Below are 15,267 nucleotides of genomic sequence, written 5' to 3' on the forward strand. Positions count from 1 at the left end.
AACCTGGAGATATCCTACATCTGCATAGCCCTTCTATTCTTCCCTAAGGGTATGCCATTTTGATCTACTTATAATGGAGATTTGAAGAGGAAAACCCAAGAGGTAATATACAATTTCTTGCCCTCATGTTAGCGAAGAGAGTATTGAAAACATGAATCACACGTATCTAATGAAGTGTTGTCTGGAGACAACAGACAGCCTGAGAAGTGTGTTAACTGTTAACATCAACATACTGTTAACATATAAACCTAACAGTGAAAGAGACAAGGTGAATGAGGTAATATATTTTACTGGACTAACTTCTGCTGGTGAGAGTGACAAGCTTTCAAGCATACACAGAGCTCTTCTTCAGGTCTAGGAAAGGTACTCAGTGTCACAGCTAAATACAAGATGGAACAGATTGTTTAGCATGAGGAGTTAGCGTGTTGTAAGACAGCGGCACTCAATCTTTCCAGACTACTGTACCCCTTTCAGGAGTCTGATTTGTGTTGCATACCCTCAAGTTTTACCTCACTTAAAAACTACTTGCTTACAAAATCAGACAACAAAATACAAGTGTTCCAGGACACTATTACTGAAAAATACTTTTACTATACAATAATAAAATAAATCAATTGGAATATTGTATTTACACTTCAGTGTATAGTATATAGAGCAGTATAAACAAGTCATTGTCGGTATTAAAATTTTAGTTTGTACTGACTTCACTATTGCTTTTTATGTAACCTGTTGTAAAACTAGGTGAATATCTGGATGAGCTGATATACCCCCTGGAAGATCTCTGGGTAACCCTGATTGAGAAACACAATTTCCCCTATTTCCCTTAGGTATAGGCAGGTCCTCCTCTATAGCTTCTCCTTCTGCTTGATGTTTGAACTGGCTTTGATAGAGGTAATGCTTGCTTGTCTTACTAATGAGAGGCACTGTCTCTGGTACAATAAATCTTTTCTCTTTGCTACATACTATCCTCTCCTCCCGTCCAGGGCTGCCCGGGGGGCGGGGCAAGTGGGGCAATTTACCCCAGGCCCCGGGCCCTGCAGGGGCCCCCACGAGAGTTTTTCGGGGCCCCTAGAGTGGGGTCCTTCACTTGCTCCAGGGGTCCCGGAAGACTCTCGCGGGGCCCGGGCCCCCGGAGCTTCTTCCACTCCGGGTCTTCGGCATTACTTTGGCGGTGGGGGTCCCCCGCTGTGAGTCTTCGGGGCACTTTGGCGGCGGCTCCCAGAGTGCAAGGACCTCCCGCCACCGAATTACCGCTGAAGCAGGGGCCCCCCGCCGCCGAGGGCCCCAGAACCCCTGAATCCTCTGGGTGGCCCTGCTCCCATCTCTCACTACCAAGCCCAACACTACTGGCAGTAGCTATCTAGTGGTAATAATGTTGCTACCAATTTCCTGCTGGGATGGTGCACCAGATTGTCCCAATAGGGAGGGTTCAGTGCAAACAGATCAGTAAAGTGGCACTGTGTACCCAGAGTGCAACCTGCACTCTGAAATGAATCTTGGTCCTATTTTGTATTTTTGCTAGTCCTCTAGTCCCTCACTTCCTCCATATACATTCTCAGCGATGATTGCCAATAGATCTCATATCTCCTCTGGCAATTTCTTAAGACCCCTTGGACAAATATCATCTGACCCTAATGATTCATGTTTTAATTATCTAAGTATTCTTTTATCTGTCTCCTATAAATTCTGTGTCCCTAATATCCCAGTGGTCTTCATTAACACTTACTGTATTTCACTCAGCCTCCTAGTTTATTCTTTATGCAAAAAAAGCAAAATAACTCTTCAGTATTTCAGAACATTCTCAGTGTCCTGTATTATCTCAACTTAGCAGCAGTCATATATTTTCCTTAATATTTGTTTTAACCTTGACATATTTTTATAGTTTTTCTTATTTCATTTTAATTCCCTAGTTAGTATGACATCATTTTGCTTGCTTAATTTTTCTCTTAATGTCCTTTGCTGCTTTTACTACCTGTTCATGCTTTGTAGTCTCTCTTTTTTATTTTAGATTTATTTTTCACTTCCACTCCTTAAGCAGCAGCTGGTATACCCAGCTTTTCCCTCATATTACCTACTTTTATTTTGTAGGGGGACAGTTATCTACTCTGCCTTGATTACAGTATCTCTCAGGCAGGGGCAGCTCTATGTTTTTTGCTGCCCCAAGCATGGCAGACAGGTGGCTTTCGGTGGCGCGCCTGCGGGCAGTCCGCTGGTCACGCGGATTCGGCAGCACGCCTGCGGGCGGTCCGCCGGTGCTGCACCATCAGCGTCCCTGCCGCTGAATTGCCGCCGAAGCCGTGGGACTGGCAGACCTCCCACAGGTGTGTCACCGAAAGCCAGCTGCCTGCCACCCTCACAGCGACCAGCAGGCCACCCCCTGTGGCTTGCCGCCCCAGGCACACTCTTGCTGTGCTGGTGCCTGGAGCCACCCCGATTCCAGGTAGAGTCACTTCTGAGCCCTGGGAATGTTGTCATTGACTTCAAGACAGTGTGGCTTAGAGCAGGGGTTCTCGAACTTCATTGCTCTTTGACCCCCTTCTAACAACAAAACTCACTACACGACCCCAGGAGGGGGGATCGAAGCCTGAGCCTGCCCAAGTCTCATTGCACCAGGTGGTGATGAGGGGAGACAAAGCTGAAGCTCAAGGGCTTCAGCCCCAGGCAGGGGGCCTGTAACCTGAGCCCTGCCATCCCAGGCTGAAACCCTTGGCCTTCAGCTTTGGATCTGGGTGGTGGGGCTCGTGATTAAGTTTTGGCCTTTAGCAGTGGGGCTTGGGCTTTGGTCCCCAGTAAGTGTAATGCCAGCCCTGGCAACCCCATTAAAACACGGTCGCAACCCACTTTGAGGTCCCGATCTACAGTTTGAGAACTGCTGGCTTAGGGGAAAGAACACTGGACTGAGATTCAGGAGAGCTGGGGTCTGTTCCTGGCTCTGTATCGGGCCTGCTGGGTAACACAGGGCAAGCTACTTCATCTCCCTGTATTTCAGTTTCCTTATCTGTAAAACTGGGAGAATGGTTCTTACCTGCCTTTGTAAAGTGCTGTGAGCTCTACAGATGAAAATGTCATGTAGGCCTAAGCATTTCCAGAATTCCTCATAAGTTTTGTCACAAGAACTAAAAGATATATTTGACTTTATATTGGTATATAAATGCTCGTAAAATATACTACTGACAGAACAGAAATGTCTCCAAGGGCATGACCCGTTTATAACCTGTTTTTGCAGCTGCTTAAGGTTGTTTTTTTGCTAAGTGAATAACAAATTAACCAAAACCACAAGAAAGGGAGAAGCAGGTAGACACTTTGTAAAAGGAGAAATGGGAAACTGCTAGCAAAATTATGTAATTCACCTTGCAGAAAATGTTAAATTTGAGTATGTAACCAACCGCAAAGAGCAAAATGAAATGATTCGTTAAGGCACTTGTTTTAAATCCATGTTAAGCTCTTGTTAAATAGGCTAAAAGTTGTTATGATTCTTTGTAACCAGAAATTTAGAGCATAATGGAATATGTTGACATTTGATGATAATTGGATAATGCTCATTAATGCAGCCAACCACAAACTGTGTTATGAAGTTACCAAGTAATGTATAAATATACATGAAAATATTAACAATGTGGACCAGTGCGAGTGGACAAACCTGGACCCCGAATCGGTATATACTACCTTTCTATATTCATGCTAATTAATCCTAGATGTCTAATCTTTGATTAATAAACCAGTTGAGATTGACCACTTGATGCAGGCCTGCCGACAGTGACGGCAAAGGGGGCAATTGCCCAAGGCTCCCTAGCCACCACGGCTGCCAGTGTAGTGGCAGCAGTGGCCGGGAGCCCCAGGTCCTTTCAAATCACCTGGGCAGGCCGCAGGGCTCAGGGGTGACACCAGGGGTTGGGGGTAGGGAAGGGTTGGCCACCCGCCTTCCCCAGACGCCTGCTTGGGGTACTTGACACAGCAGCCAGCCCCGGCTGGGGAGAGGAAGAGGCAGGGCCAGAGCCTCTCCTCTTCCGGCTACACTGCCTGGTGCAGTGCAGTGGCTGCCCTGGGGCTCAGCTTATCTAGGGACAGTGGCCAAGTGAGCCGGAGCCCTCCTTGGCTTGCTCAGAGTCAGCTCCTGTCCTCAGATGCTGAGCCTGGGCAAGGCAGGGAGCGGTGACAGTGGCAACCCTCTCCCTGCCCAGGCTCAGCTTCTGGTGATAGGAGCTGACTCTGAGCATGCTGGGGAGGGGGCTCCGGCTCACTTGGCCACACTCACCTGAAGCTGAGCCTGAGGAGGCAGCCTGCTGCTGCAGCCAGACACTCTCCCAGGCAGCTCCTGTGCTGCACCGGGCAGCATCCATGAGCGGCTCCAGAGCCTGGCTGTCAGAAGAGCAGCTGTATAGCCGGGGGAAGCTGGGCCGGCACAGTAGGAGGACAGAGCCCCCTTGCCCAGGTAACGTGGGTTGGGGAGGCAGGGACGGGGACAGCACAGGTGCCCTGGGCATGGGGCGGGGAGGAGTCACGTGGGAGGTCACATAGGAGGGGTCACATTTCCCCCCCTTAGCTGGTGTCCCCTCTTTGTGTCCCTCCCACTAGTTGCCCCTGGAGGGCTCCTAGGTGCATGCGGGGTAGTACTGGCAGCAGCGAAGGCAGCAGGTTCGCCATATGGAAGCCCTGGCCATGCCAGAAGGGTGTGCCCAGCAGCGTAGCTGGCAACTCATGGGTACCAGCCAGCGCAAGGGCGCCAGCAGCTCGCTGGGCACCAGCCAGCCTAAATGTCAGGCAGACCATGTCTGCGTGGGCTGGGGGCCCATTGACTGTTCTGCCCTGGGGTCCAGAATTGCTGTCGGCAGGCCTGATTTGATGTCTCATTGATCAATACTCTAAATCAGTGGTTTTCAAACTTTTTTCATTTGCAGACCTCTACAAAAATTCAAATGGAGGCGCGGACCCCTTTGGAAATCTTAGACATAGTCTGTGGACACCTGGGGTCTGCAGACCACAGATTGAAAACCACCATTTTATGGTAACAACAACATTTCACAGACCCCCTGGCATAGTCTGTGAACCCCCAGGGGTCTGCGGACCGTAGGTTGAAAACTACAGCTCTAGAACCTATTATTACAAAAAGAATTGTACAAGAGCTAGGTATTGTTATTATTCAATGGAAGCATAATCAGTCTCCAGTTCTTTTTGCCACGCTAGAGAGTCATGCTTGAATAGATCATGTTAATTGAATTTCAGTTGTTTCGACTCAGCTTTTACAGAAAATACTTGCTGCTAATTTCGTGTGCACCAATATATGGACAACAAGAAAATTCTTTAAACATGTGGTCTCAAATTTGTCACTCTTTTTAATCAACACAGTGGTGACACCTAATTGTGCTTACCCACAGAAGTGAAGGTAGTTATCCCTATCCCTCTTTCTTAGGCCATGTCTACACTACCCGCCGGATCGGCATCGATCTATCGGGGATCAATTTATTGCGTATTGTCTAGACTCCACCTCGGTAGGAGGAGTAAGTGGAGTTGAGGGGAGAGCCACAGCAGTCGACTTGCAGCCATGAGGACGGCCAGGTAAGTCGAACTAAGATACTTCGACTTCAGCTATGCAAATAGCGTAGCTGAAGTTGTGTATCTTAGATGGATTCCCCCACAGTGCAGACCAGCCCTCAGAGTAGTGCATATTTTTAGCTCAATGCACTCTTGTATCACATTACCTAAACTAGTAATGATATTAGTGTCCAATCCTGATTTTCCTAGTCACACAAGTAGACCCTATTAAATAATTGCATTTAAGTTACATGTTTTGAGAGTAATTGTATATAAAGTAATCTGTGTCTAAAATTAACTATTCCGTATTGCAAACTGCACTAAAACTGAGTTTAGATTATTCAGATAGAATCATAGGGTTAGAAGAGACAGCAAGGGTCATCTAGTCTAACCCCCTGCCAAGATGCAGGATTTGTTGTGTCTAAACCATCCAAGACAGATTGCTATCCACCCTCCCTTTGAAAACCTCCTATGAAGGAGCTTCCACAACTTCCCTAGGCCTGTCTGTTCCATTGTCCTACTGTTCTTACTGAAGTTTTTCCTGAGATTTAATCTAACTCTGCTATGCTGTAGTTTGAACCCAATGCCTCTTGTCCTGGCCTCTGTGGCAAGAGAGAACAACTTTTCTCCGTCTTTTTTATGGAGACTTTCAAGTATTTGAAGATCACTATCATGTCGCCCTGTAATCTCGATATGCTTGATTTTTACTCCTTTGAAAATGAGCAAGAGTTGAAAATGGTAAAGAGAGAATATATTGCATTTACACCTGATAAAATTATTTGATTTATAGAAATATATTTTAAAAACATCTGTCTGGTTCTAAGGAGCCTGATAGTTGGCTCTCCTCAATATTTGGGAGATGCCAGATACTATGTTGTTGGAGGCCATGTAAGTACCTGGACAAATAGGGTCCCATTTATATAAGTAGTGGAGGGATAAAACGTTGGGCAAACCATTGTTCCAGTGTCAAAATGCCAATTAAACTTAATGGAGTGTTAAATGTTTGGATACTAGTGAACAGTAAGTGTTGGAAGATAAAAATAATTTGTCCAACAAACCAAATGTCCCATATTTTTCTATGAACTCTGCCTCTTTTTGGTGGCCTGGTCCACATTCCTCTCACATAATGTTTATAGGTCTCAGAGAGCTCAATTTGGTCAGATTGTAGTATTAAACCAAGTGATATGACTTAAACATTTGAACTTAAATTTTTAGGAAAATGTATAAATGCATAGTCACATGCAACCCTCAGTCAGAACTAGTCCCCAACAGATACTGTGACCTGATCTGTTACAATTGTCTGTGGGCATCCATCTCCCTAATCCACAATGAAAGTGTCTATGATCCATCTCCAGAGTTATAAGGAGACATATGCAAGGACACCAACCAACCTACTACCCTATGATCTCTCATATTTTTCATCCATTCATTAGGGTGTCCATTAGTTCATTTGGTTTCCTCATCACTTAGATCCAGGCAACATAGTTGTACTGGTCTAATTGTCAGGATATAAATCCTCCTCTGTCTGGGAGTCAGTTTAATTGCAAATGAATCTTCACATTGTCAGATTTTCTCTGTCATCAATGTCTCTACAACATTTCCACAGCGCTGTACCAAACTTTTACTGCAAGTTTGTACATCCAAAAGGATACAACAATCCTTTGTTTGACAAATTACAATAATAATAATAATAATAATAATGACTGGATATGTTTGAGCATGATTCTATCTCTACAAGTGGCTATGAGCCAAGTCTTGGTACTGAACCTATGTATGTCTCACTAAATGTTACATGGCTGCTGCTCTATTATTATAATAATAATATGACAGGAATTTTGCTTGCTGTGTGCACAAATACTCTAAAAGAAGAAACAGGTTTGGTAAGAAAAGCAAGAGCAATTTTTCAAATACTGATTTTAAATGCTACATTTTAAAACAATTGTAGCAACTCCTACATGAACTGCCAACTACTGGAAAAGAATAATTCAGACGTTAAAGTTTATAGATAAAGGGTTTATTTCTTGAGTCCATGCACAGAATATTGAGAGAGTAAATCTTCTTAATTCTAATGGTAATTTAGTGCCCATCTTCCCTGCACACTGAAGGAAGAATAAACCTAAGGATATAATTTCTATGAATCTAATTAATTATTTAGCATGAAATCCTTTTATCTAAAAATTACCTTAGTTACCAGAATGTCAATTTAATTTGTAGAATTTTGCTGCTGAGAGTTGCCTAAATATAATATATTTGTTCTCACATATGGTATGATATTTCTAACATTAATTATATCATCATGATATTCCCTTTCTTGTTCTAAACATTTAGTAAGACTTGTACTACTACATCATATATAATAGGAGTGCAGTGGCTGTTGCTTAGGCAACAAGATGAATAAATGCAGGTCAGAATGTGCTTTCAGAAAAACAGAAGCAGAAATATGGTACAGAATAAAGAACAGACATATCTAACTGATTTTTCATTGAATTAAAACAATAATATTATTCAAAAGCAGACAGCGAACTGATTTTAGCCAAGTCTACAATAGAACAAATAAGCTTACATAAAATAGATGAATATGTAAACAATTTTGATTAAAGTAAAAAATTTCTGATATTATAGAAAAATGTAACACAGCACGTTTAAGGTTAATAGATATCTAATTTTTCCTATTACCCTAACAGACCTTTATTCTCCAATTTAAATATCTATATTCCAGGTTTAATTTTCTTCTATAATTTTGGTTAGAAATGAAAGTATTTTAGTGACAATGAACATTTTTTGAATTATGCCAGGAGAAACCTCTTACATTATGTAATGATGATGTATGCAAAAGAATAATATATAAGCCAGCAAATTATGATTTTATGATCACTTTTTTGCTGCAATAAAATATTTAATATATTGTGGCCCAAACCATAGCATATCAAATTAGTGTAAATACTGAAAAGTTATTATATCATTATTGTTTCATTACAACATTATTTCACGGCTATATGTTTAATTACTAGATTCAATGTAGGGGTCTAATCTCTTATTCATACATGCACCGAACTCCAAATAACATCAGTGGAAATTGTATGTTTTACCTGTAATATGTATTCAAGAAGAAACTAAATTAGAAAAGAACTAGTAGACTAAGCTGACCAGAATGCTGTGGTTACCATACAAACACCCATGCCATAACTTAACCCACATGGTACCTGAAAAAGTTTGGTTTGGGTATTTACTAAAAGAACTTCATACCGAAATAGGTACATTTACATAATTATGTCAATGAGCGATTTAGGGCTTGCCCACTGAGGTCAATGACAGTGTCCACATTGACTCCAATGGACTTTGGATCAGGCCCTACAGCTTTAGTAAATGTTTGGAAAGCAATCCAAGTCAATTTCTCTAGCTCCTACCGGCTCACTGTTTACTTGTGGTGGGTGCACCTCTACACATTTGTTATGCCATCTACTGCCCCTCGTGAATATTTTCCCTTTTGTAATCTTTTTATGACTTATGCTGATCGGCTTTAGTCATTCTAAAGCTACAGAATATGTAAGATACTAATGGTTGCAAGTTTCGCTACAATGAAATCGATTTAAGAAATTTTATTGGGTGGATGAAGCCTACAAATTACATTTGTGTTTTTTTTATTTTATTTTTTAATTGGGTCTAATTTTTCTGCTTTTAAAATCAAGAACATTTAAAAAAGGAGCAAAAACTGCTAAGATTTTTGTTGGCATAAGCAAAAGAACACACAGCAGCCATGTAGAGGCAGGAAGAAAAATCAAAAATACATATGGAAATAAAAATAGATGAGTCTTTCACAATTTTCTTATCAATAACCCACAAGTGTACATTAGTACTGGCGAAAAAAAGTTAAATGGGGAAAATATGACTGATGTACAAATATGTCTTTGTAATCATAACATATTCATGACAAAGTCCACTTGTACATCTTACATACCGTATGTAAGCTGTTCGTTAATATAGTAGCTCTGGAGCTATCCAAGGATGAAAATATTTACAGAGAAAAATACCTTAATTAGGGACAAAGAATAATGTGATGAGATCTGGTACTGTACAACAAGTATGGTGAGTAGTTTTACCACAAATAAAAATTATAAACATTGGAAGAGGTACATTCATGGTTATGTAGCAATTGTATAGATTATCTTCCTCCCTTAGCCATATTAATTTCAAGTGGAAAGATTGTATACATGAGGTTTGTCATCCACATTACATGTGGATACTCTAGATTCTAAGGTATCTGAAATAATTTGGTCCTTTTTTTCACCTCAATGAAATATTTATAGTTAAACTAGAAAAGTTTTTGGTATCCATTTAAAGGAATACTCTTGCTTCCCTGTTCAAACAAGTGAATCCCATAAACTGATTACGTAAAAAACCCCAAACAACCCCACTTTACTAAGACATCCAGAATAAGTTAGAGTTGGCACAAGTTATTCAATAATTATCCATAATTAAAATACTTCTTCCTGTAACAATGGCATGTCATGCTATCTAATTAACTTGGTGCTGTTTAAATAAAAGTAATATCATGTGATGTACTACAGATAGGGGTGTGGCCAAACCTTTACATACGGGGGAATTGTGCCCTCCCTATGATGGTGTACAAGTATTATGAATTTCTATTTTTTTTAAAAAACCTGGAGATTGATATGGGGGAGGGAGAGAACCTTAACCCCCAGCTTCTCCTTGGCCATATCTCTGGTTATAGATATTATTTCATAATATGTATATTTTGGAAATTTACCCTGAGAACACCTTACATATTGATTCAGCTGTATGTAGAAAACTGAAGCACTACCAAATTTCAGTGCAAAGCAGAATAGTTCTAAGCTATTTAAGATCACATAAGAAACACAGACAGAAAGAGAAAACAAACAAAAAAAGCAGCCACAATGCCTATACACAGCAATACAGAGAAGGATTCTTACCATAAATTGCACGTTATCAAATCCATTAGCCAGCAAGTGGTTCTCATACTGAGGTAGCCCAATATTTTCCAACCATTGTCCCACTGTCTGGACAGGGCATCTGAGTCCTGTAAGAGGGTGAAGAGGGAGGCGTTTAAGCAATGAGTAGCCATCCACTGGATAGTAGCGGTAGTCCTGGGCTGAGAGGTGGCATTGCCACATCATGTTCCTGGAAAAGTTGTTATCAAAGGAGCCCGCCAGCTTGACAGATTAATGTTTTCAGCAAGGAAGAAAGTCAGAAGTAAAACATAGTTTACAGGGCAGTCTATAGAGTATGATCTGATCCTAGCTCAACATTTCTCAGTTATTAATCTTTACTATAGACCATAACGTCACAGAGTGGGGAAAAAAAAGGCATATCAAGCTGTCAGCTAAGCTGTTTGCCGTTATATGAGATTGTTGGAATACTCCACTATGAGCAATGCACTGCCAGCAGCAAGAATTCTTTTTATCAAGTACTCCTACACTCATCAGTATGCAGCTCCATGCTCCTTGCTCCCCATCGCTCGCTCCCCTTCATTACCCAGGCTAGGCTACACCTCGCATTTTCAATAATAGCCATCAGATAAGGCAGATTTTTTTTGTCTGCAAGCTGTAAGCCTGCTGCTGCTGGTTCCTCCTACACACTCATCCAAGTGTCAATCTTGAATGATGAGAGTAGTCAAAACAAATGCAGAAAATAGAAAGATTCAAAAGCAAACTAAAGCTCTTAAATCTGAATAGAATCTTCATACAAGTTACGCATTACAGATCTGTTTGTTGTAGATTTTTTACGTTTCAAAAGACATCAGGAAATGCAAAGCATTAACCATAGTCTATAGCAGAGTTTACTACATGTTCCCTTTTAAATACAACATAAATACTGGTCTGTAGATCAACTTACATTATTCTGAAAATAATCATTCATTTTCTTTAATGAACCAACAACAAATGAATACATTTTAGAATGTTTTTCCTGTAACCCTTCACAAGACACAAACTGTGCAACAACCTTTGAGTCAAAATAATTAGTTTACTATCTCCAGGATTTTTCAACCGTAAAATATTATTAGACACAAGAAAACCTTCATTCTAGCCTATTTATGATTCAAAATGAAAGGTTACCATTTCAAATTAACAGTTAAAGGGATATTTTTAACAAAGTAAAATTGAAAGTACAGATCCTTTCTCAAAAAATGAATGTTGAAAGATAACAGATGTGAGTCTCAATGAATGGCAAAGAGGTTGCGTATTCTTTCTTAATATACAAAGGAAAAGTCAAAGACACAAATGATAAATTGAATGCTAAAGAACTACATTATTCAAGTGCTTAGACTTTGGCTTTCCTCCTTTCATTGAACTTTGAACTAACCAGATGCATTATTTAAACCCAACAATTTTTGCAGTAGCTTTCTATTACTTTGGATGACCATGTTAGGTTTAGTTAGAAATTATTTTTACTAAACCTAATATTAAACCAGCATGTTTTCATGGCATACACACAAACAAAATCAATGCAAATAGTTTGAATTTAAACATTCCCCTGCAGAATTTACAACCTAAATGTTGCAGCACTTCGCTCATGTATGAGAATCAGAAAGTCCAATAAACCAAAGCCCCAACTCAGCATCCGGTGAAGTCAATGGGAAAACACTTATTGATTATAAAGGGCACTCTCAAACTTCCAGCCCCAAGACAGATATACTGGTGCTAACATCTATGTTCATACAGGGTCGCATTGAAAATAATGGTTCACCTTACTTCCTCTGGCTTTGCACATGAATAATTTCATTGACTCCAAAGGTGTTACAGCTTATTCACAACTGTGTAAGTCAGAACAGAGTCAGGAACAGGGGAAATATGCACAGGCATAAGCATTTGAACCAATGCATTAATTTGCCAGATCATGACCAAATCTAATTTCATCATCCAAGCTTAATTAAATGTTAAAGTAAGCTATACCATGTGTATTAAAAAGTTAGTTAGATTTTAACATCTCTGAATTTTAACGGTTAAAGGTGTTGTTAGCTATACAATCCAATAAAAAGTGTGTTTAAAGCAATGACTTTTCATTTGACAAGTTTCACTCCTGGACCCATTCAAATTTCAAGATATGATATCTCATGACCTTTCAGGGCTAGAAACACAACAGAAAATCCCCTTTCTCTCCATGATATACAGCATTTGCATCTAGCAATAATGATGTCACACTGATTTATTCTGAACTAGTTTACCCAGAGGAATTTCTTCTAATTTCTTTCTCTGAGATCTCTTTACCTGGACTCCTGGCACTAATGCTGCTGGGAGAAACACAAAAATAGTACAAACAACAATTTTTATAATTCTTAATAAAAGTCCTGATATCACTGTGAATGTATTTCTCAAAATATATGATAGTAATTGCACTACTGGGCAGGACTGAACTTGATTATTTTAATTTTTGCTGTATTTGTACAGAAATTGCTGGTAAAAATCTTTTTTTTTTTTTTGGTCTGTCTTACTTTTTGTGGAAGAAGCAAAACACAATAAAATTTAGTTCTTATATTTTGTGCACATGTAGTCCTAGTTATGACTCAGGAAACAAATAAAGGCCTTTGGAGTTCAAGGTATTTAAATAAATTGTTGTCATTATTCACATGGCCATTATGCAACATTAATACCAATTCTGCAGTGAAAGGTGTACATTAGTGTACTACCTGCGCTCAGGGCACTGCACAAAGGAACCATAGAGAGGCTCACACAGATAGTCCATGTCCATTGTGTGTGCTGCCTGGAGTGTTAGAGAGATCTGCAGTGGTGCAGGTAGATTTTACAGCTTGTCTCTGGGGTTGCTGCTTTATCTTACACCGTTCAGTTATTGACTTCGGGACATCTGCAATTCCATAGTTTAGGTTTAGTGGGACTTTCTCACTGGGCAGGCCCTCTTTTTTACTAGTCATGCCTCATTTTCCTATTACCTGCCTTCTTCTTCTGTAACAGGAGCAATTGCCCTGACTACAACAGAAAAGTTGATCAATTTAACTAAACAGATTTAAAAACTGGTCTAGTTACACTGGTGCAAATCCCTAATCTAGAAACACTTAACCCTTGCTCATATCAATTTAACCTAAACTGGTAATTTAATAACACAAACCAAATTGATATAAGTAAGGGTTTCACTGGTTTCAGTGTGTCTTCATTAGGCGTTTGCACTAGTTTATCTAAATCAATTTTTAAATCAATGTCCTTGAACCAGGGGACTCTCTTAGTATAGATAAAACCTATGACTCATTTTGCAGTACTGCAGAATGTCAGATCAGTGCATCTTGGCCACATCCATCTGTTTCCTGACTATCTTGCACCTCATGACTAATTCACATCGCTCGATATGTTTCTGATCCTGCAACTGGCTCTGTCCAGGTACAAGGTCCACCAAGAGACTTAACTGCTGGATTGAGATCAGCAGAGAATTTTGCACTATGTCTTCCTCCTGAGAACTTGTGGAAATATCTCTGCCCCACATCTATAAAGGGGCTTAAGCGTTTAGGTGTCTACTACATCAGTGGGACAACATGGCAATCCACGAAGCCTGAGTTAAGTGCCTAGGTTCCCTATACAATGAATGGGGAGAGATGGGATCCTAAGAATAGGATCCACAAAAGCTAGCATGCTAGGCAGGGAACCACCTATACTGGCAAATTGGAGATGCCAATGAGAGGTGCGTACACTGAGCCTCACCCCTATCACAGATATAGGTGCCTAAGTCCAGCTGCAGGCCAGAGCCTATCTCTGCTAGTGATCCACACCAGGAACCCCTCTCCTGGAGCCAGGTAGCTTAGGCACTTAAGTCATTTCTTGTGAGGAGTTAGATGCCTGCCTCATTCTACACAAATCAGATGGAGGAGATGGTTCTGGTCATGCCCACCTAATCATTTTTAGCTTAGCAGTTAGAGCACCAGGGCTCAATTCCCCTCTCTGGCTGATAGGTAGAAAGACTCTGAACAGGCACCTCTTACCGCTCAGGAAAGTACCCTAACCACTGAACTATAGGATATGCTGACATGGGATTCACTCAATCTGTCCTGTTCCACTTTGGATGAATAATTAAAAAGTCACTGGAGCAGGGGGACTGGACCTTGAGTCTCCCATCTCTCAGGTGAATGCCTGACCACTGGACTGTAGAGTCACTCTCCCTGGCTTAATGACTTTTTTGTTATTTTATCCAAAGTGGAAGAGCTTCAACAGGAGAGACTGTGGGAGCCTCACATTAGACTATCCCAAAACTCAGTGGTTAGAACACTCTCCTGAGATGTAAAACACCCCTATTCAAATTTTTTATCCCCATCTGGCAGAGGATAATTGAACCTGGATCTCCCACATCCCAGTGAGTGCCTTAACCATTGGGCTAAAATGCATAAGGTGGGCAGTGGCGGTTGTTCCTGCTGCAGTTGCCAGATTTTGACCAGAGTCCAATACAGTAGGGGTGTTGAGAAGATGCTTAGCAGATTAGGCCATGTGGGAGAGAGAGGTGCTCCTCCACCTATCATCCCCCAGTTTGTGAATTGCTCTGGGGCTTAGGTAGGAGATATGTGGCCAGATCCCTGGAGGGAGGCTGTGGCACTCATGCTTGGAGGCAGAAACATAGGTAACTAGGTAACTTTTATAGCAAAATTTAGTTGCTGAGTGAGTTTAGATACCTACATGCTTAGGCAGCAGGTGAGTGGGAGTTCTACAGATTGAAGAGATGTCTAGGGTTTAGGTGCCTAAGCACCTTTGTGGATCTAGG

At 41.0% G+C, this 15,267-nt stretch overlaps 1 protein-coding gene across 11 annotated transcripts in view; it reads right to left on the minus strand.

Moving 5' to 3' along the window:
• The window catches only part of ANKS1B (ankyrin repeat and sterile alpha motif domain containing 1B), a 746,271-nt gene that overhangs the window by 286,326 nt on the left and 444,678 nt on the right, over positions 1 to 15,267 (minus strand). For 9 of the 11 annotated variants that reach the window (XM_050934354.1, XM_050934390.1, XM_050934374.1 and 6 more), the window contains one exon: positions 10,485 to 10,591. In XM_050934354.1, coding sequence (XP_050790311.1) covers positions 10,485 to 10,591 — 107 coding nt within the window. The other 2 variants (XM_050934364.1, XM_050934400.1) reach the window with 2 other exon arrangements.

This window comes from Gopherus flavomarginatus, chromosome 1 (assembly GCF_025201925.1).
Source record: "Gopherus flavomarginatus isolate rGopFla2 chromosome 1, rGopFla2.mat.asm, whole genome shotgun sequence".
Taxonomy (NCBI): Eukaryota; Metazoa; Chordata; order Testudines; family Testudinidae; genus Gopherus; species Gopherus flavomarginatus.